This window comes from Thalassophryne amazonica, chromosome 8, assembly GCF_902500255.1.
Source record: "Thalassophryne amazonica chromosome 8, fThaAma1.1, whole genome shotgun sequence".
Lineage (NCBI taxonomy): Eukaryota > Metazoa > Chordata > Actinopteri > Batrachoidiformes > Batrachoididae > Thalassophryne > Thalassophryne amazonica.
In genome coordinates, this window is record NC_047110.1 from 96,873,595 (window position 1) to 96,899,781 (window position 26,187).

The following is a 26,187-nucleotide window of genomic DNA, read 5'->3' on the forward strand; positions in this document are numbered from 1 at the left end:
TTATTGATTTTGCTCAGTGGTGCAGAGTGCCAAAAAACCCCTACAATACCATTTTTTTCCTCCCTCCTTCCATTTCCCAATTGTGCAGCTGTACTGAATAATTTGGCAGTTACACATGTAGGTTCGCAGTCAACTGAAAAGCGAACATTATGCTGAAGACTGTCATGAAACCTGAAGCACACAGCATGACCTTTCACATCAAAATGTCCCTGATGGTAGATGACCTTGCATCTTGTTGACATCTAATTTCATCTTTAATAAAGAGATGCCATTGATCATTATTTTTGCTGGGGTATGGAAATATTAAACATTGGTACTTTCTTTTTAAGGCATGTGCAATCAGTAGAGTGTATTCTAGTAATACAGTAGAATTTATAATTAATTGATGGGTCATTTTTAGATTTTAACTGTATTTAAATTATGGATTTTAACTTAACGGTCTTATATAACAGTACCGGTATGGGCAGTGAGAAGATAGGCTTCATTAGAGAAATACTATCTAAATATGGACCTGATGTTATGTTTATACAGGAATCCTAGTTAAATGATTCCAGACTTAATGTTCTTAAGGGGTTGAGCCCTGAGTATCTGGCTAATGGTATTGCAGCTACTCATGATTGTGAAATTTTAGTTGGTAGACCTAAAGGTGGTTTAGCTATTCTGCAGCATAAATCTACAGGTAATGTTTGTAAATTTGTTAAAATTTCTGGTACAAGTAGATCATGTGCTTTTCATCAGGGTTAGGGTGAGCTGTTTTTGCATGGATGGCATGGGAAGCACATTATTGTTGGTGGTGACATGAATTTAGATGTATCCAGATAAAATGTGCATGATGGGTATTATAAAGAGTGGTGTGACTGCATTCATTGCCGTTATGCCCATGAGTTACCAGGCTGCGAGATAAGTTAAAAATATAATGACCCTGTATCACATGTATTGATCATTTTACTGTTAGTAAATCCCTACATGGGTTAACTGAGGGTGCAAATGTGTGCTGTGAGCCTCTTAATCCATTTTATCACAGTCCAGTGATGATAGGTTATAGGGCTATGACAGACAGAGAACTATCAATGGTCACAGTAGTTACAAAAGGGATGTAGATTGGTATAAGATAACAAATGATATAACAGCTTAGCAGATATGTCAGGACCAGTATTTGGATAGGATGTGCAAGTATGATGTCATGTACTGTAGTGATGCTAGTTGCGTAAGTGAGGACCATAGAAATCAGATCGACTCTTGTTGCCACTATCTCATACAGTGCTGTTGCAGCTCTTACAGAGTATTGCCTAGAGTAAAGGATGGTAGACCATGTAGGCCAGGTTGGTCTACAGAGATTAAACTGCATTGTGATGATTGTATTTTTTGGTATAAGTTATGGTTAGATGCAGGCTCTCCTAGAAATGGGGCACTGTATGACGTCATGAAATTTACTAAGAAGCAATATATGTATGCTAATAGGAGGAATAAGACGTAAATAGAAAAGAGAAGATGGCAGCAGCTATTGTTAGCGATAATATGAGAGATTTTTTTCTGTGAAGTTTCCAAAATGGAGCCTAAATCTAAAGCGCCTGTTACAATTGATGGTCTGTGTGATGGGAAAGTAATAGCACAACATTTTGCAAGTAAATATGAAATTGTTTAACAGTGTCCCATCTGATCCCGTAAATATGAAGTACATCTATAAGTATTTGGACAAATCTGGACAAGCTTCTGTTGAGGACAGAGTTGTAAAATATTGTGAAGTTCTTAAGGCTATTGAAGCATTAAAGTCAAATAATGGTGACAGTAATCAAGGTTTTATGTCAAATCCCAGCAGTATCCCAGCATGCCTTAACCCAGCCACTACACCCTGCTATTGAGGTGGGCGCCATTACTGAGGTATTACCTAGATTTACAGAATTTGATAGTATCTCACGAGGCATGCTGACGAAATTTGTAACGTCAGCAAAAAGCACAACCTGTTTATTTGATCCTATACCAACAAAACTGTTTAAGGACCTGTGGCCCACTCTTGGGCCGACTGTGCTGGAAATTATTAATCTTTCTTTAACTTTTGGATCTGTTCCTAAATGTTTCAAATCTTCAGTGATTAAACCATTACTTAAGAAACCTAATCTTGAACCTAGTATATTGAAAAACTATCGGCCGATATCAGATCTATCATTTTGCTCTAAAATTCTGGAAAAAGTGATGTCACGGCTTATGGACTATTTTACTGAGAATAATCTCTTTGAGCCACTGCAGTCTGCTTTTAGAAAATATCAATCCATAGAGACGACTCTCACTAAAGTGGTGAATGATCTTCTTCTTACAATGGATTCGGACACCACTACGGTTCTGGTGCGGTTAGATCTCAGTGCTGCATTTGATTCTGTGGATCATCATATTCTACTTGCTAGGCTGGAAAGTAATTTTGGGATTACTGTGACTGCCCTTGCATGGCTGACGTCATACTTGACCAGTCGATCTCACTGTGTTTTGTACAGTAACACCACCTGTAACCTTAATGACATGAAATTTGGGGTTCCACAGGGGTCCGTCTTAGGCCCGCTGCTTTTCTCCCTTTATATAGCACCCCTTGGGCACATATTGCGGCGTTTTGGGATTATCTTTCAGTGCTGTGCTGATGATACTCAGTTATATATGCCAATAACTGCTGGTAATCTCGTTCACATAAAATCCTTAGAAGATTGTCTTGCATCAGTGACAAGTTGGATGTCTAGAAACTTCCTACTTTTAAACTCTGATAAGACTGAAATGATGGTTCTTGGTCCAGTGAGACAAGGGCATCAATTTGACCAGTTAACACTTAGCCTAGCCTCGTGTGTCATACATCACACTGACAGAGAGAGGAACCTTGGGGTAATTTTTGATCCTGCATTGTCCTTTGATCTCCACATTAGAAATATAACGAGGACTGCTTTCTTCCACCTGCGAAATATAGCGAAGATTCGTCCCATCCTGTCTATGGCTGATGCTTATCTCTTCTCGATTGGACTACTACAGTGTTCTATTTTCTGGTTTACCGCAGTCCAGCATTAGGGCTCTCCAATTGGTTCAAAATGCTGCAGCCAGACTTTTGACACGAAGCAGAAAGTTCAACCACATTACACCTATTCTGGCATCCCTTCACTGGCTTCCTGTCCCAGTGAGATCAGATTTTAAGGTTCTGCTACTAGTCTATAAAATTGTTCACGGACTGGCACCTCCCTACCTAGCTGACCTAATTAAACCTTAGGTACCAACCCGGGCTTTGCGTTCTCAGGGTGCAGGACTACTTTGTGTCCCTAGGGTGAATAAGAAGTCTGCAGGTGATAGAGCTTTGTCTTATTGTGCCCCTGTTCTGTGGAATGATCTCCCTGCATCAGTAAAACAGTCAGATTCTGTGAAGACTTTCAAGTCCAGACTTAAGACGCACATATTTTCCCTTTCATATGGCTACCATACTGGTATAGTTTTGTTTTACGCTTTTTATTCTTTTAATTCATTTTATTAGGAAACAAAGCGTGCCGCGGCCTCAACTTTATCTAAATTCTGGGTCTTTTAGTGAAGCTTAGGGCTAGTGGCCGGCGATCACCTTAGTATTTCTTCTGTTTTTCTTGTTGTTTAATGCTGGCAAATTATACTGTATTTCTTGTCTTTCTGATGCCAGATTCTGTTTTTTTTTTTTCTCTCTCTCTCTGTTTAAGGTGCAGCTCCATCCAGAGATGGGAGTTGTATTTGTGCTGGAGGCCTTCCTGTCTTATGCACCAACAACATTTCCTGTTGGTGTTCTGTGAATTGTTCTGGGTCTTTCCATATGAAATCATCCAAAATAAGGGGAAGTCCCAGTTTTATAGTTTTAGAATTGCCTGGTTTTGATATAGTTTGTAGCTCATGTTAAGAGAAGAAGAATGGTCTTGACGGCAGCTCAGTATCTTGTTTCGTTTAGATTCTGTGGGGGTTTGAAAAAGGGGGCGTGTCCGTGTTAACCATCTGTGTTCAGTTTGTGACCATATTTACTTGGCCATAAATCAAAAACTAGAAAAGATATTAACTTGATATTTTCAGAATTTGTTTATTCTGTCTTAAAGTTTATGTAAAATGTACAGTTGAAGAAATTAACCCCCTGGTGGCCACGCCATTAATTACCAAAAAATAGAATTTGAAAAAAAAAAGAAGATTCGCTGATGAAGCGAGACAAAGGAACACCTCCGTTTCGGAGTGTTAGAGGACAAGTTGGGACATGTCCAGTTCTCCACAAGTTCTTTTATACTCACTCGACTGGTAAGCACTGAAGGCCGAGATAGGCATGTCCCAACTTGTCCTCTAACACTCCGAAACGGAGGTGTTCCTTTGTCTCGCTTCATCAGCGAATCGGTCGTGACGCGCGAAGCCTCCTCGCAGCTTTCCATGACAAAATCTCTTGTTAAAAGTGAAATCTGCCGGAAAATGGCTGATGTCCAGGTCTTGTGATAACCAGAGAAAGAGCACACGACGTCTCGTATCCACAGAGCCATCAGCTTAGAAATGATCCAGTGGTTTGTGTCGCAGCTCGCAGCGTGGCGCACCGACCGTCCTTAAAGGGGTCCTTAAAGCTGTAGTTAAAGTCCTTATTCTCTGTGAAGCCCGTAAAATTTTCACTGAAAGCCAGATAAATTTTTCGAATGGTTTCTAGGTGCCAGTCTCTAACAGCTTCTGAAAAAAATTCTGATGGAAAAAAAGTCCTTTTCATTCCGCCATTTCCAGACAATGAAAATCCGATGAGGGGGCGGGACCACTCCTTCCCAAGGCATGCTCACAGGCGAATGACGTCACCGACAGGCGTGGAAAAACTCACGCATGCGCACGAGGGTTCAAGCATGTCTGACGTAAAAACATATGAATGAAATCCATATAGTTTTTTAAAAAAAATAAAAAGGACCGTTAATTTATGGACAGACCATGTATCAAAATCAGGCAATTCTAAAACCATAAAACTGGGACTTTTGGTGATTTCATATGGAATGACCCTTCTGTAATTTATTTCTGTAGCATGGCCCAAGCAGAGGGTCACCCTTTTGAGCCTGGTGTGCTTGAGGTTTCTTCCTCAGAGGGAGTTTTTCCTTACCGCTGTTGCTCTGGGGGTTAGTAAGGTTAGACCTTACTTGTGTGAAGCGCCTTGAGGCAACTCTGTTGTGATTTGGCGCTATATAAATGAAAATACATTGAAATTGAAATATCTGATGATGTCAGGTCGACGACTGATGATTCATATTGCGCTATTGTTAACCTCAGTGTTTACCCATGGGTACCACCCAAGAGATTTGTTGGCTGGCACAATAGAGTCTGTTCCTAAAGAAAATAGAAAAGCATGTGTAAGCACTAATTATAGAGGCATAACATTATGTAATTCTATGTCAAAGATTTTTTATATTATAATATTGTCTAGGTATCAAGATAAATTCCGTACTAGTGATTTGCAATTTGTGTTTAAGAATAATCATAGTACAGTTTTGTGTAAAATGCAAATAATGGGTCAGATGTATTTTCTTGCTATGTTGATGCAACCAAAGCATTTGATAGGGTGCAGTATGACAGGTAATTCTGCCTCTTGATAGATAGACATTACCGCCAATTATAGTAAGAGGCATGCTTGACTTGTATGTTTGACAAAGGTTGCACACGCACTGGAGACGTCATGTATCTGACAACCTTGGCACTACTAATGGCATTAGGCAAGGTGGGGTTATATCCCCATTGTTATTTTGTATATACACAGATGAGTTACTCTCCAGGTCCGAGAAGAAAGGTGCCAGGTATTGCGTTAGTTGTCAGTTTTATGGGGCGATTGGATATGCTGATGACTTTACATTATTAGCACCCACAGTATCAAGTCTAAGAATTATGCTGACTGTTTGTGAAGATTTCAGTAGAGAATACGGATAATAGATAAAGATAAATAATAATAAACGGAGAATAAAGTACAATCCTGACAAAAAAGCAACAGGAGAATTATGATGTACAGTTAGATGGTAAAATCTGGTTTGGGTTAAGTGTGTTAAACACTTAGGTAATTATCTTGATAGTGATATGTCTGAAAAGACAGAAATTAGAATGAAAAGGAGTGATCTTGTGTATAGAGTTAATCATGCTGTTGCAACATTGGGCAGTTGTAGTAAGGACATAATTGTCAACATGTTTAATTCAAATGTTGTCATTTCTATGGTGCTCAAGCATGGAATCTGAGTGATAGGAATATTGTTCAGTTCCAAACATTGTGGAATAGATGTGTTAGAAGAATTTTAGATTTTCCATATATGACACATTTTATTTTGTTACCAGGTCTTGTTCACAGACTCAGTGTCCTTGAGCAAATAATTGCCAGTTTTTTTAAATGGTCACTTTGATGCTAAATTCTGATAATGTCAAGGTGAATGCCAGGGCAGACGAGGCTTTATTAGACAGAAATGGCATATTAAGTTAAAATCTGTCTGATAGCAAAATCAGCTGACTGCGATACAGATGAGTTATTAAAGTTTCATCACTCTGATTTTTAAAGGTGTTTTTATGAGTATGCACAGACTACTGTTGTTGGGTAGATAGAGGAACTCCTCGCTGTTTTACGTATATGCAAATAGTGTCAATATTAGGGATTTTACACTAGATGAACTCAGATTTATGGTGTTACAGATATGTGTAAATGAATGGTTTTATTTACTTTTAACCTAGCTGCCTATTTATTCTATTTGGTATATGGTTCATGTTTTTAGGTATGTAATATTTGATTTTACTTTGGTATTCTTATAGTGTTTTCTTTTTGTTTTGCTTCAAAGTACACCATGTGAATCTTGAGTGCATGTGTATGAATATATATATATATATATATAAGTTGGTGCTTAAGATGACGCAACCAGCTATTAAGTCTAAGAAGGCAACTACTTTTTCACATGAATAACGAAGGATCATTGTTCTGCTTCAGTAAACAAGCTAACTTTTAGGATGCTTTTGTTTTGTGTTAAAATGAGTATTAAAATTTCAAATAATTTAGGAGGGCATATGAACAAAAAATAGAAAATGGATGGCAATTATTTATTTTGCCTAAAAGTACAGTCGGGTCCATGAGTGTTTGGACAGTAATGCTGTTTTTATAATTTTGCCTCTGTACACCACCACAGTGGAGTTGAAAATACTACAGAAACCATTTAGGAGATGCAAGCCTTTTAAAAAAAAAAATAACTATGCTGTTTTCTAGAGGTGCACCAATCAGGATTTTTTAGGCCGATCACTGAAATTTTGATCTGCCGATACCAATCAAGGCCGACACCGATCAAGTACATATTTGGATCATGCCCAAAATAAGAATATAGGTCTAAATGTATAGGACTATTTTTGCATTAGAACTTAATGATGAAAACAAAAAAATGCATTCAAATAAAGACACTAGAATAAACTGCCAACTTTTGTTTTATTACACTGACTTTGTTCTACCAGCAAGCTTTTTTCCCATGTTTCATGTTGCTCAGGTTACAGCCTACAGAGAATACATTGAGAATGTAAAATACAGCCCTCATTCTATGGGGTTAAAATTGTCTCATTAATATTTGTAAATGCACACAGGGTGATCTACAAATAATCATTGATTTGCAAATGTGTTCAGATATCCACAAATGCAAATTTCATATTTGTGACTTGTAAATTGGTCTTTGCAAATAATGTTGTATTTGCAAATATAAAACTTAATTTGTAAAAAAAAAAAAAAAATTACATTTGTAAAACTGGAAATTGTATTTGTGAATTGACTTTCAGCATTTGTGGATCACCAATTACATGCATTCATCACTTTCCTCTGTGATGTAATTTTGAGACATTCTTTTCGCGAAATCCACAGATCCACAAACAAATCAATCAATTCAATCAACTTTTTTTTTCGAACTTAGTTGTCAATTCCAGTATCATGGCAGTTCACAATATAAGCAAATCAAATGAACAAAGCTTCTTTGTACTCTCTGTACCTCTACACTCATAAAAAATAAAAAATTAAACAAAATCAAAATGCCTACTGATTCACAAATACACACTCACGCACACTGGATATCCACTAGATGGCAGTGTGGTTCCATTCATTACACAGCAGTCTATTTAGATCTCTCAGAGCCATTTGACTCATTTTGACTTCTGATATGAGCTGGACAGACATGGACTACATTAGATGATGGTGACTGCTCTCCTTGTCCGTCCAGCTCATATCAGAAGTCAAAATGAGTTTACGTCACAGAGGAAAGCGTGTCATGACAGGACCAAGTGCTCCCTGCGCTACTGCCTGCACTGTTGTGATTGGTCCTTTTGATCGGCGCATTTTGCCGATCACCGATCAAGGCGTGATCGGCCGATAATGATCGGTGCCCGATCGATCGGTGCACCTCTACTGTTTTCAGACACTATAAGTAATAGGACACACTAAGTGTAAGGATTATTGTTAATTCAAAACTTCACTTTTACAATCAGTTTTCTGTAGACAAATCAGAGGATGGATACATGAACATTGTTCGACTGCTTAATGGTCCTGAGTTCTGGGTTTCCAGAATGGGATTGAACTTTTTTTTTTTTTTTTTTTTTGTCCCTTCACATTTCAATTCAAGCTACATCTTCGAGGTCATGGTTCCATTGGAATCATGGTACATTCTTGTTGGGTTTCCTCACAAAAGTATAGAACTAAACAAAATTAAAAGCAGGCAAAAAATCTATTGAAACCTTGAGGAATTAACTTTAAGATCAAGAGTTTCCCCGATCTGAACATTCTGCCTGAAGGTTTTACATGTAAGTTGTATAATCACTAAAGGTGCAGAGCAGGTGGCTGTACATAGGACATAATATGTAAGATGAAGGGAGAGGGTGACGTGGTAGGGCGAAGGGAGAATACCATATTTTCTTGATTAAACGCCTTATCTTACATACAGGCCTACCTCATTTGATTGCCTGGTCAAAACTCTGTCTTAACTAAGTGCTGGTCTTGTTTAAAGGCTGGGTCATTTATGTTAGCCATCACACATCTCTGCCTGGCTGATTGTCTGTGTGAGCAGGCACAGGCGTACCTTCTGTAAATAAGGCTTTGTGTACAATATTTAGGTTACGGTGTGATGAAAAAATTTGCGTTATATGTGCATTAAAAAGGATTGCATTTGATCGAGTCATTCTTTTTTCTAAGTGTGCTGCAAAGTGGTACCTTAAATTCCTAAGATGAAACGGCATGTCAGTTGCAGAGAAACAACAGTAGGTGGCGCACTGGAATGTTTTTGATTTTGCACTGCATTTCTTACCACCCCATTGTAAGATATTGAGAACGTCTAGCTAGATGCTACATGACAGATGTGAAGCGGTTGTCTTTGGTTCACCACACCTAGGGATATGTGTGAAAATTCTAAATTACATTGCAGTCAGAAAGCAGAATTTTGTTAATACTCGCCGGCCTTGAATAAGAGCCTGCCTCGTTTAGACGCTGGGTCTGTACACAGTTTGAAAAAATAAACACCCGGCTATTAATCAAGAATATACGGTACTGGTATTGGGCCTTGGACTCCTGACCTTGGAGACTGGGATTTGATGCCAGGTCTGTGCTTCATGCTACCTGTCTGTGTCCTTGCACAAGACACTTAACATTGTCCCAGTACAATTGGTAATGACCTTGGCTGGGGGACCTTGAGATGGACTGGCGCCCCATCCAGGGGGAGTTGTAGGCTCTCATATGCTCCACATTACAGTATCCACCAGGATAAGCACTGACCCAGTGGAACTCCAGGCCTATATAGGACTTACTTCTATACATTAAAAACAAATCTATGTACCTGACAATAAAACTCATAAGGCAATATTGCAGACTTCAAGTTTATTTATGGAACACTGTCCATAGTTTGGTTCATATAAAATATTGTAGTTTTTCTGATTCACTTTCTTGTTGAAACTGTTCTACAGTCTATTTTAAAGCAGTAATGTAATTTGAGTTTCACATTTACTGTATCATTTAGCAAACTACTCTTGTCTGATCAATATTAACAAATTGTCCTGGGCCAACAGCACTTTGGCAAATGACAACAAAATAGTCCTTTCCATGGGCCAAGCAGGTTTTCAGTATCATTTAAACAGATGAAACAACACTTAGAATTAAGCCTCATTGTACCATGGCCTACACAAAAATATATGATATCCATCCTAGGGTGGTAGTTATAGCTGAGTAGGGGTCAATGAAGAATTACACAGATTTAAACATACTCCAGTTATTTTAACTTTTGACCCCTATACAAACTGAAGCTGTCCTTTGTCACAATTTTTTTCTGTTTTTACCCCATAATGCCAGAACATTCAGTCATAGTTGGTCCAAACTATACCTTTTTGGAATCGTTACAATCAGACACATACTGTGGTATGTTTTTCAACACGATTGGTGCATTTTAAAATTTTGACCTCTGTGTAACCCTTCATTGACCCCTACCTGGCTATAGCTACCACCCTGGGATGGCTACCATAGATTTTTGGGTAGGTCGTGGTACACTGAGGCTGGGTTGTAAGTGTTGTTTACTCCCCTTAAGTGGTACCGATTAGGTCAAAATCGATGACTGGCTCATGGACTGTTTATAGCCCCTGCTGCCATGGTGGCAGAGCTTTTTAAATGGGGTCCTTCTGTGTGTGCGCGCACATGACCTTCGCTCTGCAGTGGATACAAAATTGTCCCTCACCCAAGATTTTTGGGATACAAGTTTGTTTCTCAAACCTCTTGCATGAGTTCAAAGGGTGCCAACTTTGACAGCCCAGCCCCCCCCCCCCCACACACACACACACACACATACACAGATGGTTCGAATGTCAGTGAATGCTCGAGCACTGATGCACTGATGGGCATTTTGAAATTGTATTTAAATCAGTTTAAAGGGACACTTGCTCATACCATGTGGAAGTAGAAAGTTGGGTTTTGTTCAGCATTGCTCTCTGTGTTAGTATTATAAGAAATGCTTGACTTTTTTTTTTGGTCATTGACCATCATCCTTTAAATAATTTGAGTCAGTTGGCTAATGCAATACCTTATTGCTGGGCTGTTGCAGCTTGTAATGTGAATTCAGAAAGCAAGTTCAACCTTTATGTGTTACAGTGCATTGCACCCCCCGCCACCTCCATTTCATCCCAACCAAGTGTTATTTCAAGCAATGGAGAACATTGCTGAAGTGAATATTTCCTAATTTGAACTATTTTCCTGGCCAAACATTCCCTTTGTTTGCAGGGAAACCCAAACTTTTGTTGGTTGTGTAATTATTTGTATTTCCAAGTACTGAAATTGCAGTATTCTAATTGCTGTTGCTATAATGTTGTTAATTTCTGTAATTATGTGTGGATTCATGTGGTCAGTCATTGTGTGCTTCAGGTAACACCTTCTCTCTCTCTCCCCCCACTCATCGTTAAAGGGTTATTTTGTAGTAATTATGCCAGCACCATTGCACAGTGCTGTGGGATGCAACAAGCTTTATTTTGCTGCATTATTATCTCCTCCGTGGAGGTGATAGTTTAGACAATTTATGTGTGTGTGCATGTGTATTAGCAGGATCTCAAAAGTGCATGGTAATATTTTGTTAAGTTGGTGGAGAAGTAGGCCTCATGTAGGTCAAAGAGGTTGTTATTAGGTTATGCGACAGATGTGAATACAGGCTCATTTTTAATAAGTAATTTTGTGTCTCCCGCATTGAGCTACTTACTTAATGAAAGTATTAAGTAAGTAGCTCATTAAGTCATTTAAGGATGGACAAACACAAGGGCCTTTCGGCACTCCGCCTTGTAGTTGCCTTTTCAGATTTAAATGTTTAGAATTAAATTTTACAAAGGTGAGCTTGTGACCAGAGGATCGTTAATTTGGTTCACTGTCAGAAAGGAAAATCACTAAGGTCCCTTTGGCAAGTTCCTTAACAGCCACGCTGCTCCGGTGTGCAGCACTCTGAAGCATCACTGTAAAGTGCTTTGAGCATTGGCATCAGATGGAAAAGCGCTACATAAATGCACTTCATTTATTTAAATTGCCATGTAAATTGTGACTTTCTAATGGAAAAAATTTAAAAAAAAAATGTAATTAACAACATCAGTTTGTTTGAACAACTACAGTATGTACTTCCCAGAGAGGTAAATAGTTTTCTACATTTTCCAGTAAAATTCCACAGGACTACAAAGTCAACACATTTCTGATTGAGGGTGAAAGCTGTCAGCAAACCCTACCATGATGCCAGTCAAATTTCAGACACGTTTCCTGTCTGTGCTCCCCCCCACCCCCTCTCTCTCAGTGAACTTGTGAAACAGGAGCCAGATGTTGAAGACTTTACTGAAAAGAAGAAGAAAGGGGTCAAACGGAAAATACTTGAGGATGAACCCAATGCAGACTCGTCCCATCCCAGTGCTATACCTTCGTAAGTCACTACGACATCTCTGAGCGTTGCATTGACCTGAAATAAAATCATCACTTATGTCTGTGCTGTTATTACACCCATGTGCACAGTGATGACACATGCAGAGGTATTCTTTTTGGTCCAATATTCCCATATATGTGTGGACAAAATAGCTGGAAGAGTTTTGATCTGATGAAATACAAAATAAATCAAACAACTGGATAAAGTCTCAGAGTGAGGCGTCTCCGATGGCATTCGCTGTCTTTCATCAGTGAGCTGAATGAGTTTCTGAAGACAAGAGGTATGTAATGTCATGCGTGACTGAGTCTCTGAATTGAGAGGTAAATGAGTATAAGTCTGGTGTATTTATTTGAGGTCAACCAATGATGAAATTATCTGATTATGAGAAAAATTAAGGTCACATGCCAAGTTCAAATTTTAGGCCCAATGCTTGTAGGGGTTTTTTGGAAGGGCTATTTCAAGGAATTTATTAAAGATACATCTGTGGCTACTGTTAAACACTAATATGACATCATACATCACCTTAATTTTGGCCATGTGACCTTTTAACTTTGGGTGACTTTGAAAGGTCAAACTCAAGTTTAACAGTTTGGAGCCAGTATGGATTAAACATGGTGGAAGAGTTCTGTGTTGGTCAAGGATAAGGTGTTTGAATTTTGGACAGAATTGAAGAATGTCAAGACCACACAGAACTATATTGTGTCATTGAGTCACAGTGAATTAATTTGCATGAATCGGTATCAAATATATGTAAGGCGCGTTTGTCGCACTCTTAACCATGAAACTCTTTATTCCTTTTGACATGATTTGTGCCCTAATGGGTAACTTTGTGCTCTCCCATACCAACAGCTTGAAGAAAAAAAGGAAGAAACATAAGGAGGAGGAAGAAGGTGAGGAAGAAGCTCTTACGAAGGCAAAGAAGAAAGAGGAAAAGGTAAATGGCATCATGACGTAATCCATGCCTGTATGAAAGCTGCTGGGAATGCAGCTGGTTGTCTCTATTCAAATTCACAGCCTGCTTTGTGTTTTCTTCGGTGTAGACGGTGAAGAAAGAGGAGGATGGGGAGGTACCTGTTTCCAAAAAGCGGAGAAAGACAAAGCAGGAAATTGAGGAGGCAAAACAACTGAAACTTAAAAAGAAGGAAGAAGAGGAGCAGAATCGCTGGCGATGGTTTGAGAAATGCTGCTCGTCTCATCTCCATAGATCTGCGTCTTCACCACATACACACGAAGTGCAAATTGAAGAGCAATTTCACATCCTCAAATGCATCATATTGCTTTCATCTGCTTTTTCTTCCCTTCAGGTGGGAGGAAGAGAAGTATGAAGATGGGGTAAAATGGAGGTTTCTTGAGCACAAAGGACCCTACTTCCCTCCTGAGTACCAGCCTCTACCAGACAATGTTCACTTCTACTATGATGGTCAGTGAAACACAGATGGTGGATGTGTGGAATAGGGAGTGGAAAAAACTCTCTACTAACAGCAGTGACAGCTGTGGATTTTGTCAGTAGAAATATTGTTGCAAGTGTCAAAAATTTCACAGTTCTTCACGTTGTGATGTTTTCAGTTATTTTTTTATAGTGTGTAATTTGTTCCAAATTCCTATGACTGAACTTCATTTTTAAACAGACACACCCATGTTGTTGTTATTTTAGGGCACAGGCTGTAGATGTAAACATAACAATTGCTTTGGGTGGAAACTAGCAGTGAAACCTGCATTGCTTTCTTCCGGGCATAAAATGCCACCATTCTTCTGCACTGTCCCAGTCCACTTAGCTGGAAATGGGTACCGGCTAGTAGGAGTGGAACAGTACACTAACCAATAATAAGAAACATATCATCATACACCTGTCAGAATTAAATATACATCACAGTACATTATTACATCCCTATTTACACACATTATGCAGAAATGTAATCGGTGGTGAATGTCAAACATGAAAGAAATTATTCTGATGTATAAATTTAAATGTTTAATGTGTTATCTATTTTTCCATCTCATATAAATCACTTATTTTAGTGTGCTTGTTTCCAATGCGGAAGGTTCCTGGTTCAAAGCCACTCCTGCGCATTTTCCATGTAATATGGAGTTGCATCAGAAAGGGCATCCGGTGTAAAACGTGCCAAATCAACATGCAGATCGACCTCTGATCTGCTGTGGTGACCCTGAGTGAAACAAGGGAGAAGCCGAAGGGAATTAATATATACAATAAATCACTTGTCTGTTCCCACAGATTCTGTAAAACCTGGAAATTTAGAAAGTTTGTGATGCAAAGTTTTAGTTTCCAGTCATGCAGTCGACCTGTAATTTGATTTAAATTACCAAATATCCTGGAAATAATAAATATTCATTCATTTCCTATACCTGCTGACTCCATTTAAGCATCATGGGAGGCTAGAGACTATCCCAGCAGTCTCTCGGGCGAGAGGCGGGATACACCCTGGATAGGACGTCAATCTATCCCTAGGCCACATATGGACACACAAACACAGCCACACTCTCACTCACGGTCAATTTAAAGTTTCCAAATCACCTAATCTGCATGCCTTTGGAAGTTGGAGCAGCTGGAGGGAACCTATGTGAACATGGGGAGAACATGCAAATTCCACACAGAATGGACCAGGCGGGAAGCGAACCAAGGACCCTCTTGCTGTGAGACAACAGTGCTAACCATATAATCAATATTGTTCTGTAAATTTTAATGGTATTTTAGCTCCTCAGTTCAGGGACCACATAAACTTTGGTGTATATTTAGTTTGAAACTCAGCTCACTGTTGGTGAGATAAGCTGTGCAGTATGACAGGTCTGCTGAAGCTCTTCCAGAGTGAGTTTCCAGGATGTTATATTTTTTCTAGGCTATGCCTGGAAGTACGAGCAGAAATTGCACAGCCCATTGCTTTGTGAATAAATACACTGATGTGACACCCACTCATCTACATTTTTGTAAAAGAACCTATGCTGTTACCAGCTCAAGGAATATGATGATCTTTCATTTAAGACTAGACATATGGATAACCTCGGTAAATGTCTGCTTCCACCAGGGCTGCGCCTTGTCGCCAATCCTGTTTGTGATATTCATGGACAGCATGTCGAGGAGAGGAGGGCTTCCAGTTTGGTGGGCTCACGGTCTCATCACTGCTTTTTGCAGATGATGTGGTCCTGTTGACTTCATCAGCCTGTGACCTCCAACACTCACTGGATCGGTTCGCAGCTGAGTGTGAAGCGACTGGGATGAGGATCAGCACCTCTAAATCTGAGGCCATGGTTCTCAGCAGGAAACCGATGGATTGCCTACTCCGGGTAGGAAATATGGTGCTGCCCCAAGTGAAGGAGTTCAAGTACCTCGGGGTCTTGTTCACGAGTGAGGGGACAATGGAGCGTGAGATTGGCCAGAGAATTGGCGCAGCAGGGGTGGTGTTGCATTCGCTCTACTGAGCTGTTGTGACGAAAAGGGAGCTGAGCCAAAAGGTGACGCTCTTGATCTGCTGGTCAGTCTTTGTTCCTACGCTCACCTATGGTCTTAGCCGCCGTTAGTTACCCCCTGGCAGATCCCGAGCAGTCGGGAAAGCAGGCTGACTGGGTGACTGTGAGGAGGAAGCGTAGCCCTAAACAGAAGCCCCGTGTACACCGCCAACCCGTTCACATCTCTAACCGTTTTTCCCCACTCAGCGACACACCCGCCGAGGATCAAACTCTGGTTATTGGCGGCTCTGTTTTGAGAAATGTGAAGTTAGCGACACCAGCAACCATAGTCAATTGTCTTCCGGGGGCCAGAGCAGGCGACATTGAAGGAAATTTGAAACTGCTGGCTAAGGCTAAGCGTAAATTTGGTAAGATTGTAATTCACGTCGGCAGTAATGACACCCGGTTACGCCAATCGGAGGTCACTAAAATTAACATTAAATCGGTGTGTAACTTTGCAAAAACAATGTCGGACTCTGTAGTTTTCTCTGGGCCCCTCCCCAATCAGACCGGGAGTGACATGTTTAGCCGCATGTTCTCCTTGAATTGCTGGCTGTCTGAGTGGTGTCCAAAAAATGAGGTGGGCTTCATAGATAATTGGCAAAGCTTCTGGGGAAAACCTGGTCTTGTTAGGAGAGACGGCATCCATCCCACTTTGGATGGAGCAGCTCTCATTTCTAGAAATCTGGCCAATTTTCTTAAATCCTCCAAACCGTGACTATCCAGGGTTGGGACCAGGAAGCAGAGTTGTAGTCTTACACACCTCTCTGCAGCTTCTCTCCCCCTGCCATCCCCTCATTACCCCATCCCCGTAGAGACGGTGCCTGCTCCCAGACTACCAGTAACCAGCAAAAATCTATTTAAGCATAAAAAGAAAAAATAATATAGCACCTTCAACTGCACCACAGACTAAAACAGTTAAATGTGGTCTATTAAACATTAGGTCTCTCTCTTCTAAGTCCCTGTTGGTAAATGATATAATAATTGATCAACATATTGATTTATTCTGCCTAACAGAAACCTGGTTACAGCAGGATGAATATGTTAGTTTAAATGAGTCAACACCCCCGAGTCACACTAACTGTCAGAATGCTCGTAGCACGGGCCGGGGCGGAGGATTAGCAGCAATCTTCCATTCCAGCTTATTAATTAATCAAAAACCCAGACAGAGCTTTAATTCATTTGAAAGCTTGTCTCTTAGTCTTGTCCATCCAAATTGGAAGTCCCAAAAACCAGTTTTATTTGTTATTATCTATCACAAAATTCACAGAGAAACTCACTCTGTGAATTTTCAGACCTTTTGTCTGACTTAGTGCTTAGCTCAGATAAGATAATTATAGTGGGCGATTTTAACATCCACACAGATGCTGAGAATGACAGCCTCAACACTGCATTTAATCTATTATTAGACTCTATTGGCTTTGCTCAAAAAGTAAATGAGTCCACCCACCACTTTAATCATATCTTAGATCTTGTTCTGACTTATGGTATGGAAATAGAAGACTTAACAATATTCCCTGAAAACTCCCTTCTGTCTGATCATTTCTTAATAACATTTACATTTACTCTGATGGACTACCCAGCAGTGGGGAATAAGTTTCATTACACTAGAAGTCTTTCAGAAAGCGCTGTAACTAGGTTTAAGGATATGAATCCTTCTTTATGTTCTCTAATGCCATATACCAACACAGTGCAGAGTAGCTACCTAAACTCTGTAAGGGAGATAGAGTATCTCGTCAGTAGTTTTACATCCTCATTGAAGACAACTTTGGATGCTGTAGCTCCTCTGAGAAAGAGAGCTTTAAATCAGAAGTGTCTGACTCCGTGGTATAACTCTCAAACTCGTAGCTTAAAGCAGATAACCCGTAAGTTGGAGAGGAAATGGCGTCTCACTAATTTAGAAGATCTTCACTTAGCCTGGAAAAAGAGTCTGTTGCTCTATAAAAAAGCCCTCCGTAAAGCTAGGACATCTTTCTACTCATCACTAATTGAAGAAAATGAGAACAACCCCAGGTTTCTTTTCAGCACTGTAGCCAGGCTGACAAAGAGTCAGAGCTCTATTGAGCTGAGTATTCCATTAACTTTAACTAGTAATGACTTCATGACTTTCTTTGCTAACAAAATTTTAACAGAGAAAAAATTACTCATAACCATCCCAAAGACGTATCGTTATCTTTGGCTGCTTTCAGTGATGCCGGTATTTGGTTAGACTCTTTCTCTCCGATTGTTCTGTCTGAGTTATTTTCATTAGTTACTTCATCCAAACCATCAACATGTTTATTAGACCCCATTCCTACCAGGCTGCTCAAGGAAGCCCTACCATTATTTAATGCTTCAATCTTAAATATGATCAATCTATCTTTGTTAGTTGGCTATGTACCACAGGCTTTTAAGGTGGCAGTAATTAAACCATTACTTAAAAAGCCATCACTTGACCCAGCTATCTTAGCTAATTATAGGCCAATCTCCAACCTTCCTTTTCTCTCAAAAATTCTTGAAAGGGTAGTTGTAAAACAGCTAACTGATCATCTGCAGAGGAATGGTCTATTTAAAGAGTTTCAGTCAGGTTTTAGAATTCATCATAGTACAGAAACAGCATTAGTGAAGGTTACAAATGATCTTCTTATGGCCTCGGACAGTGGACTCATCTCTGTGCTTGTTCTGTTATACCTCAGTGCTGCTTTTGATACTGTTGACCATTAAAATTTTATTACAGAGATTAGAGCATGCCATAGGTATTAAAGGCACTGCGCTGCGGTGGTTTGAATCATATTTGTCTAATAGATTACAATTTGTTCATGTAAATGGGGAATCTTCTTCACAGACTAAAGTTAATTATGGAGTTCCACAAGGTTCTGTGCTAGGACCAATTTTATTCACTTTATACATGCTTCCCTTAGGCAGTATTATTAGACGGTATTGCTTAAATTTTCATTGTTACGCAGATGATACCCAGCTTTATCTATCCATGAAGCCAGAGGACACACACCAATTAGCTAAACTGCAGGATTGTCTTACAGACATAATTTCCTCTAGGCTGGACTATTGTAATTCATTATTATCAGGTTGTCCTAAAAGTTCCCTAAAAAGCCTTCAGTTAATTCAAAATGCTGCAGCTAGAGTACTGACGGGGACTAGAAGGAGAGAGCATATCTCACCCATATTGGCCTCTCTTCATTGGCTTCCTGTTAATTCTAGAATAGAATTTAAAATTCTTCTTCTTACTTATAAGGTTTTGAATAGTCAGGTCCCATCTTATCTTAGGGACCTCGTAGTACCATATCACCCCAATAGAGCGCTTCGCTCTCAGACTGCAGGCTTACTTGTAGTTCCTAGGGTTTGTAAGAGTAGAATGGGAGGCAGAGCCTTCAGCTTTCAGGCTCCTCTCCTGTGGAACCAGCTCCCAATTCAGATCAGGGAGACAGACACCCTCTCTACTTTTAAGATTAGGCTTAAAACTTTCCTTTTTGCTAAAGCTTATAGTTAGGGCTGGATCAGGTGACCCTGAACCATCCCTTAGTTATGCTGCTATAGACGTAGACTGCTGGGGGGTTCCCATGATGCACTGTTTCTTTCTCTTTTTGCTCTGTATGCACCACTCTGCATTTAATCATTAGTGATCGATCTCTGCTCCCCTCCACTGCATGTCTTTTTCCTGGTTCTCACCCTCAGCCCCAACCAGTCCCAGCAGAAGACTGCCCCTCCCTGAGCCTGGTTCTGCTGGAGGTTTGTTCCTGTTAAGGGGGAGTTTTTCCTTCCCACTGTAGCCAAGTGCTTGCTCACAGGGGGTCGTTTTGACCGTTGGGGTTTTACATAATTATTGTATGGCCTTGCCTTACAATATAAAGCGCCTTGGGGCAACTGTTTGTTGTGATTTGGCGCTATATAAAAAAAATTGATTGATTGATTGATCATGAGGGTTAGGTCATGACCGAAAGAACTAGAACGCAGGTACAAGGGGCGGAATTGAGCTTCCTTAGGAGGGTGGCTGGTGTCTCCCTCAGAGATAGGGTGAGGAGCTTGGACTAGAGCTGCTGCTCCTTTGCATTGAAAGAAGCCAGCTGAGGTGGTTCGGGCATCTGATAAGGATACCACCTGAGCGCCTTCCTAGGGAGGTGTTCCAGGGACGTCCATCTGGTAGGAGACCCCGGGGAAAGCCCAGGACTAGGTGGAGAGATTATATCTCCACACTGGCCTGGGAACGCCTCAGGATCCCCCAGTCAGAGGTGGTCAATGTGGCCCAGGAAAGGGAAGTTTGGGGTCCACTGCTAGAGCTGTTGCCCCCGTGACCCGAACCCGGAAAAGCGGTTGAAGATGAGTGAGTGATGAGTGATGTCTGCTTCATAAAACTGTGTAGGTCTATGCTTGGTGTGTATTGAAGATATACAGGTTGTTCAATTCAGTTTTTTTTGTTTTTGTTAACAAAAGTAAGTCCGTTCAGCTGCTCCCTTGTTTGCACTCGGGGTCACCACAGCAAATCCAAGGTGGATCTGCATGTTGAACTGGCACAGGTTTTACGCCGGATGCCCTTCCTGACGCAACTCCACATTACATGGAGAAATGTGGCAGGGGTGGGATTTGAACCCGGAACCTTCTGAACTGAAACCAAGCACATTAACCACTTGGCCACCACCCCTGCTTTTGTTTGTTAACAACTAACAAAAATGTCAGACAGCATTATTGGACTCCACCTGTAACTAGCCTGAGATACTTTTTCATCAACCCTGCATCATTATAAAAGGAGGAATAAAATGGGGTGCTGTGTGTCCGCTGTACCATTAGATTATATGAATGTTTGTGAGCAACTGCTGTCCTGAAATGTCAGGATCAACTCCTGGAAAGGGTCCTGGAAAGCATTTTCTTAGTGAGTGGGAACCCTGTTTATGATTGTTGAAGAGGTCATTATTTCTTCAATTATCCTGGTATGTGAAGTATCGTTACACCCCTACTTACTACTAGGATGTGATGAAAAAGTTTTATTTCAATTATTGTTTATTTAAAATATTGTAATATCATTAATTTTTTTTTTTTTAGTGTTAGTTCAGTCAGCACTACTTACACAGTGATGTGCTGTTTGTAATTTTGCCTTCTTACACAACCACGGTGGACTTAAAATTAAGGGGCAGGGGTGGTGGCCAAGTGGTTAGTGCGCTTGGTTTCAGTGCAGAAGGTTCCTGGTTCAGACTCCACCCCTGTCACGTTTCTCCATGTAATGTGGAGTTGTCAGGAAGAGCATCCATTGTAAAACGTCTGCCAATTCAACGTGCAGATTCACCCTGGATTTGCTGTGGCAACCTCGAATGCAAACAAGGAAGCAGCCAAAGGGACTTAATTGAAGATATGCTTGTAAGACCTTTAGCTTTAATTCAAGGGCTTTAACGAAAGTATTTGATGTAATTTTAATTTGATCACTGATTAAGACAAAGTGGTTCCCATGGAGGTCACAGATCGTAATGCAACACTGCAGATCCATATTTGATTACTTGCACAAAAATGCTTACAGAACTGGGCCTTGAGTGCAACAAAGGTTTAGTGAGACAGACACTGATTGATGACTGTAATTATATTAGCTTTGTTTTAGGACTTGAACCAATCTAATGACCTCTGGGGACTTGGTTTGATGTGTTAATTTGTGTGTGTGTATGAGCACACGTCTTGTTTATATACCTACCTCTTAATGACTGAATAATCCTGGCAGGAGACTCGAGGGAACCTGAGGTTGGAGTTGTTGAATTCTGCTAAAAACACCAAGCTCCCAAAGGCTTTTGAAAGTGTTTGAGTCTGTTATCATGGTATTCAGCGCTCATTAATTTTGCGGCTGCCTCGTTTTCTATAGCAGTTTGGATAGACCAACAAGGGTACAAACTGTCCCCAACCCCCAAGATAATAGCTTGTAATCAAAGCCTTGTGTACGTGTGTCCAGGTAAGGCGGTGAAGCTGAGCCTTGCGGCAGAGGAGGTGGCTGTATTCTTTTCCCAGATGCTGGATCATGAGTACACCACTAAGAACGTGTTCTGTGAGAACTTCTTCAAAGATTGGAGAAAGGTAAAATCAAAGAAATCTGAGGTCCTGACAGTTTGGGAAAACAAAGACTCCAATTTTTCCTTGAACAAAAAGTGCTTATTGTGTCGTGGAGGGATGTAATTCACTAAACACCCGTTCAGGTTACTGGAATGAAATCATACAAAAAACAGATGCTTTGTTATAGTCATGATCGGAAGTGTAGCTTCAACTCCAAAATTCATAACACTTTATCACATGAACAGGTAACTGTAAAACTGAGTGACACCTTTCAACATAGGGGTGAGGACACAACAAAATATTTGAAATTGTTTACTTTGAGATGTACGGTTACTTTAATGACTGTAGATCTCTTTTGAGGGCATATGGCTGTATAGCGGAGCAGATATGTGGATGAATCGTCACTTTGATGATAAAAGAATGAAATTTGGCACAGTGTTGGAGCACACCCTAAAGATCATTTTTGGCTATAGGGGCATCGCAGAGGTGGCCATTTTCCAAGATGGCCACCATGAGTTGTTTTATTAGTAGCTCAGGCTCTAGACCACCAAGGGTCTTGATCCTGCTGCCTAATTCTACATTTGTAAGGATGAGGAATACAGTGGTACTATTTATATCACCAAATGATGAGTCAGGGAGGGATACTGTGGTTTTTTTGTGGACCGCCACTGCAGAGTTTTCACAATAGCGTGTTAACTCCAAGAGCGTTCATCTGATTCTTTTCAAATTATCTGGAAACATGGCCCCCTGAGGATGAAGTCTATTGATTTTGGTGACCCTAGGACCTTCCCTCTAGCACCACCATTAAGTCAAACCTTTGAATTAGGATTAGTGTATCTTTAAAAGCTTTCATCTAAATAAATGGAATCTGTTTGTTTTTTGTTTTTAATTACAACAAAAAAGAGGTCACACAGTTACAGTAAATGCTGAAATGCAATGCTAGCTCTGAAAACACAACTGCAGTGTCATAGTGACAACAAAAAAGAGGTCAATTTCAATTTATTTTCATTTATATAGCGCCAAATCACAACAGAGTTGCCTCAAAGCGCTTCACACAGGTAAGGTCTAACCTTACCAACCCCCAGAGCAACAGTGGTAAGGAAAAACTCCCTCTGAGGAAGAAACCTCAAGCAGACCAGACTCAAAGGGGTGACCCTCTGCTTGGGCCATGCTACAAACATAAATTACAGAACAATTCATGGACAAATATACAAGAAATGCTATTGGCGCACAGGACAGGAGGATCGCCAACACGAACACAGCTCCTATCTCTGGATGGAGCTGCACCTTAAACAGAGAGAAAAAACAATCAGGCATCAGAAAGACAAGAAATACTGTATAATTTATCAGCATTAAACAACAAGAAAAACAGAGAAATACTAAGGTGATCGCTGGCCACTAGCCCTAAACTTAACTAAAAGACCCAGAATTTAGGTAAAGTTGAGGCCGCGACCCGCTCCAATTACTAATAAAATGAAAAGAGTAAAAAGCGTAAAACAAAACTGTACCAGTATGCTAGCCATATGAAAGGCAAATAAGTGCGTCTTAAGTCTGGACTTGAAAGTCTCCACAGAATCTGACTGTTTTATTGATGCAGGGAGATCATTCCACAGAACAGGGGCACGATAAGAGAAAGCTCTGTGACCCGCAGACTTCTTATTTACCTTAGGGACACAAAGTAGTCCTGCACCCTGGGAACGTAAAGCCCGGGCCGGTACGTAAGGTTTAATTAGGTCAGCTAGGTAGGAGGGTGCCAATCCATGAATAATTTTATAGGTTAGTAGCAGAACCTTAAAATCTGATCTCACTGGGACAGGAAGCCAGTGAAGGGATGCTAAAATGGGTGTAATGTGGTCGAACTTTCTGCTTCGTGTCAAAAGTCTGGCTGCAGCATTTTGAACCAATTGGCGTCTAGCATTAGGGGTCAGGTCAGTGTTGTAGTTAAATGCAATGTTGGTTCTGAAAACACAAGCCACCACAGTGGCAAAATACAGTGCACTTAAGCTCTGCCTTGAAACATTTGCACTTTCCATTGCATCCCTTCTTGCATCCACTTCAGAGGAGTTCACAACAGGCTCTGGTAGCTTCTGGTGATACAAGAAGTTCAGCTATGGTCTTGTATCCTGCCCCATCTCTGCCATGTGTTGAATTAGCTGGACCATTTCAGTATCTCAGCTATAGCTTCCTGACACAGAACACATTTATTCCAGTCTGTGGTCAGGCACTGTGTATCTGGCCTTCCAAGCTCAGTAGTGTCCATTAACTTGAATAGTTTGGCCATTGTCTCACAATTTGTTATGCTACTTAAAGAACAGTATGTACTAGCTATAGCACCACCAATCCAGCATCAGCTGATACCACCAGGAAGGTTTGTCAGCTGGCAGCACAGTCACATGGAAGAGTACAGTTAGCTGCATCAGGCCAGTTAAGGTAATCTGAAAGCATACAAATGTACATACAGTTTAGTCCCAAAAATTGAGATTGGCATCGGACACAAACCAACTGAATACCGATGTTTTGACCAATGAAATAACATTTTCCAATCAGTTTGAAATATGGTGCATACGTACTCACAGCCCCTTCATAAATGCTTGCTACTCAGCTAGATTGCTGATGTTAGCCAAATATGTTAGCTAGCTTGCTTGCTTGCTTAATAATGATGATTAATAAACATAGTGCTTGTATAAATGCATTTAATTAAGAACCTTCGCATGTTCATTGCTGAGTATTGAGAAAAACTGCTCATACATTTCTTGCAGCAATCAAATCTGCACCAACAAGTCTTGATGCAGAGAATATTGGATGACAAAAAGCTGCTGCAGGTCACACTATTTTAGAGCTCCCTCTGAGAAGTAGGGTACTGTGTTGTACTCTCATTAGTCACAGTTCAAAAAACATGTATAATATCACCAATATTACATATTTTAATGGTTTTACAATTATTTAATTACCTGAATGCTAGCCATCTGTTGTTACGTAGATGCTAGCATGTTGTAAATAGTACTACTGCATTCCTCATCCTTGAATATGTAGGATTAGCCACTGAAATCAAGAGCCTTGATGGTCTAGAGCCTGAGCAACTGATAAAACAACCCGTGGCAGCAATCTTGGAAAATGGCCACCTCTGTGATGCCCCTATAGCCAAAAATGATCTATTTGGTATGCTCTAACTGTGCGCCAAATTTCAGTCACGATTCCCTCAAATATTGTGCATATCTGCTCCATGAGTAGTTGTCTCTTCATCTTCCCTTCTTAAAAAACTGTGGGTTGGCATGTATTCATTTCACTTAAGGGATTTGAAAAATATCTAGTCTCTAGTAGAATGGCAAAATATTAAATAAAATGTAATTGAAAGTACTGTTTCCCTTGCAATGATAATGGTATTTGAAAAATATAAAGAGGTAGTGCTTTGTTTTAGTCAACTATTAAACTATCCTTTAAGGGAAATACGAGGTCTATCAGAAAAGTATCCTACCTTTTTATTTTTTTTAAAAACTATATGGATTTGAATGACGTGCAATTACACCAATCATGCTTGAACCCTTGTGCGCATGCGTGAGTTTTTTCACGCGTCGGTGACGTCATTTCCCTGTGGGCAGGCCTTGAGTGAGCTGTGGTCCCGCCCTCTCGGCTGAATTCCTTTGTTTCACACGCTGCTCGAGACAGCGCGCGTTGCTTTATCAAAATTTTTTCTGGACCTGTGAGGAATATCCGAGTGGACACTATTCGAGAAATTAAGCTGGTTTTCGGTGAAAAGTTTAACAGCTGATGAGAGATTATGGGGTGTTTCTGTCGCTGTAAGGACTTCCCACGGAGCGGGACGTCGCGCAGCGCTTCCAGGCGCCGTCGTCGGCATGTTTCGACCTGAAAACATCCTAATTTAAGGCTTAATTCACCCAGGACGTCGTGAGAGAACAGAGAAGATTCAGAAGAGGCCGGCATGAGGACTTTATGCGGACATTCCACTGTTTAAGGACATTTTGTAATGAAAGACGTGCGCGCAAATTCGCCGAGTCGTTTCCGTGACGACTCGGCGAATCTGTGTGCGCCGCGACAGGAAAAACACCTCCGTGTTGAAAACCATTTGTAAAATTCAGGCGGCTTTTGAAGGCTTTCAACAAGTGAGTAACTGAGAAATTGTTTAACAGCTTGGGCATTTTCCAACTTGCCCGTTAAGGTTTCCAACGGAGGTGTTTTTCCTGTCGCGACCCCCCACGGTCGGGTCCGGCCCGGACTCTGCCCGCACGTTCTTTCATTACAAAATGTCCGTTAACAATGGAATGTCCGAATAAACTCCTCATGC

General features: G+C 40.5%; 1 protein-coding gene across 1 annotated transcript in view; it reads left to right on the top strand.

Moving 5' to 3' along the window:
• The window catches only part of zgc:173742 (DNA topoisomerase I, mitochondrial), a 78,791-nt gene that overhangs the window by 8,643 nt on the left and 43,961 nt on the right, over positions 1–26,187 (top strand). Inside the window, exons 4-8 of the mRNA XM_034177027.1 lie at positions 12,279–12,401; positions 13,251–13,335; positions 13,442–13,572; positions 13,706–13,821; positions 21,787–21,908. Of these exons, the coding sequence (XP_034032918.1) occupies positions 12,279–12,401; positions 13,251–13,335; positions 13,442–13,572; positions 13,706–13,821; positions 21,787–21,908 (577 nt within the window). The remainder of the gene's footprint in view (positions 1–12,278; positions 12,402–13,250; positions 13,336–13,441; positions 13,573–13,705; positions 13,822–21,786; positions 21,909–26,187) is intronic.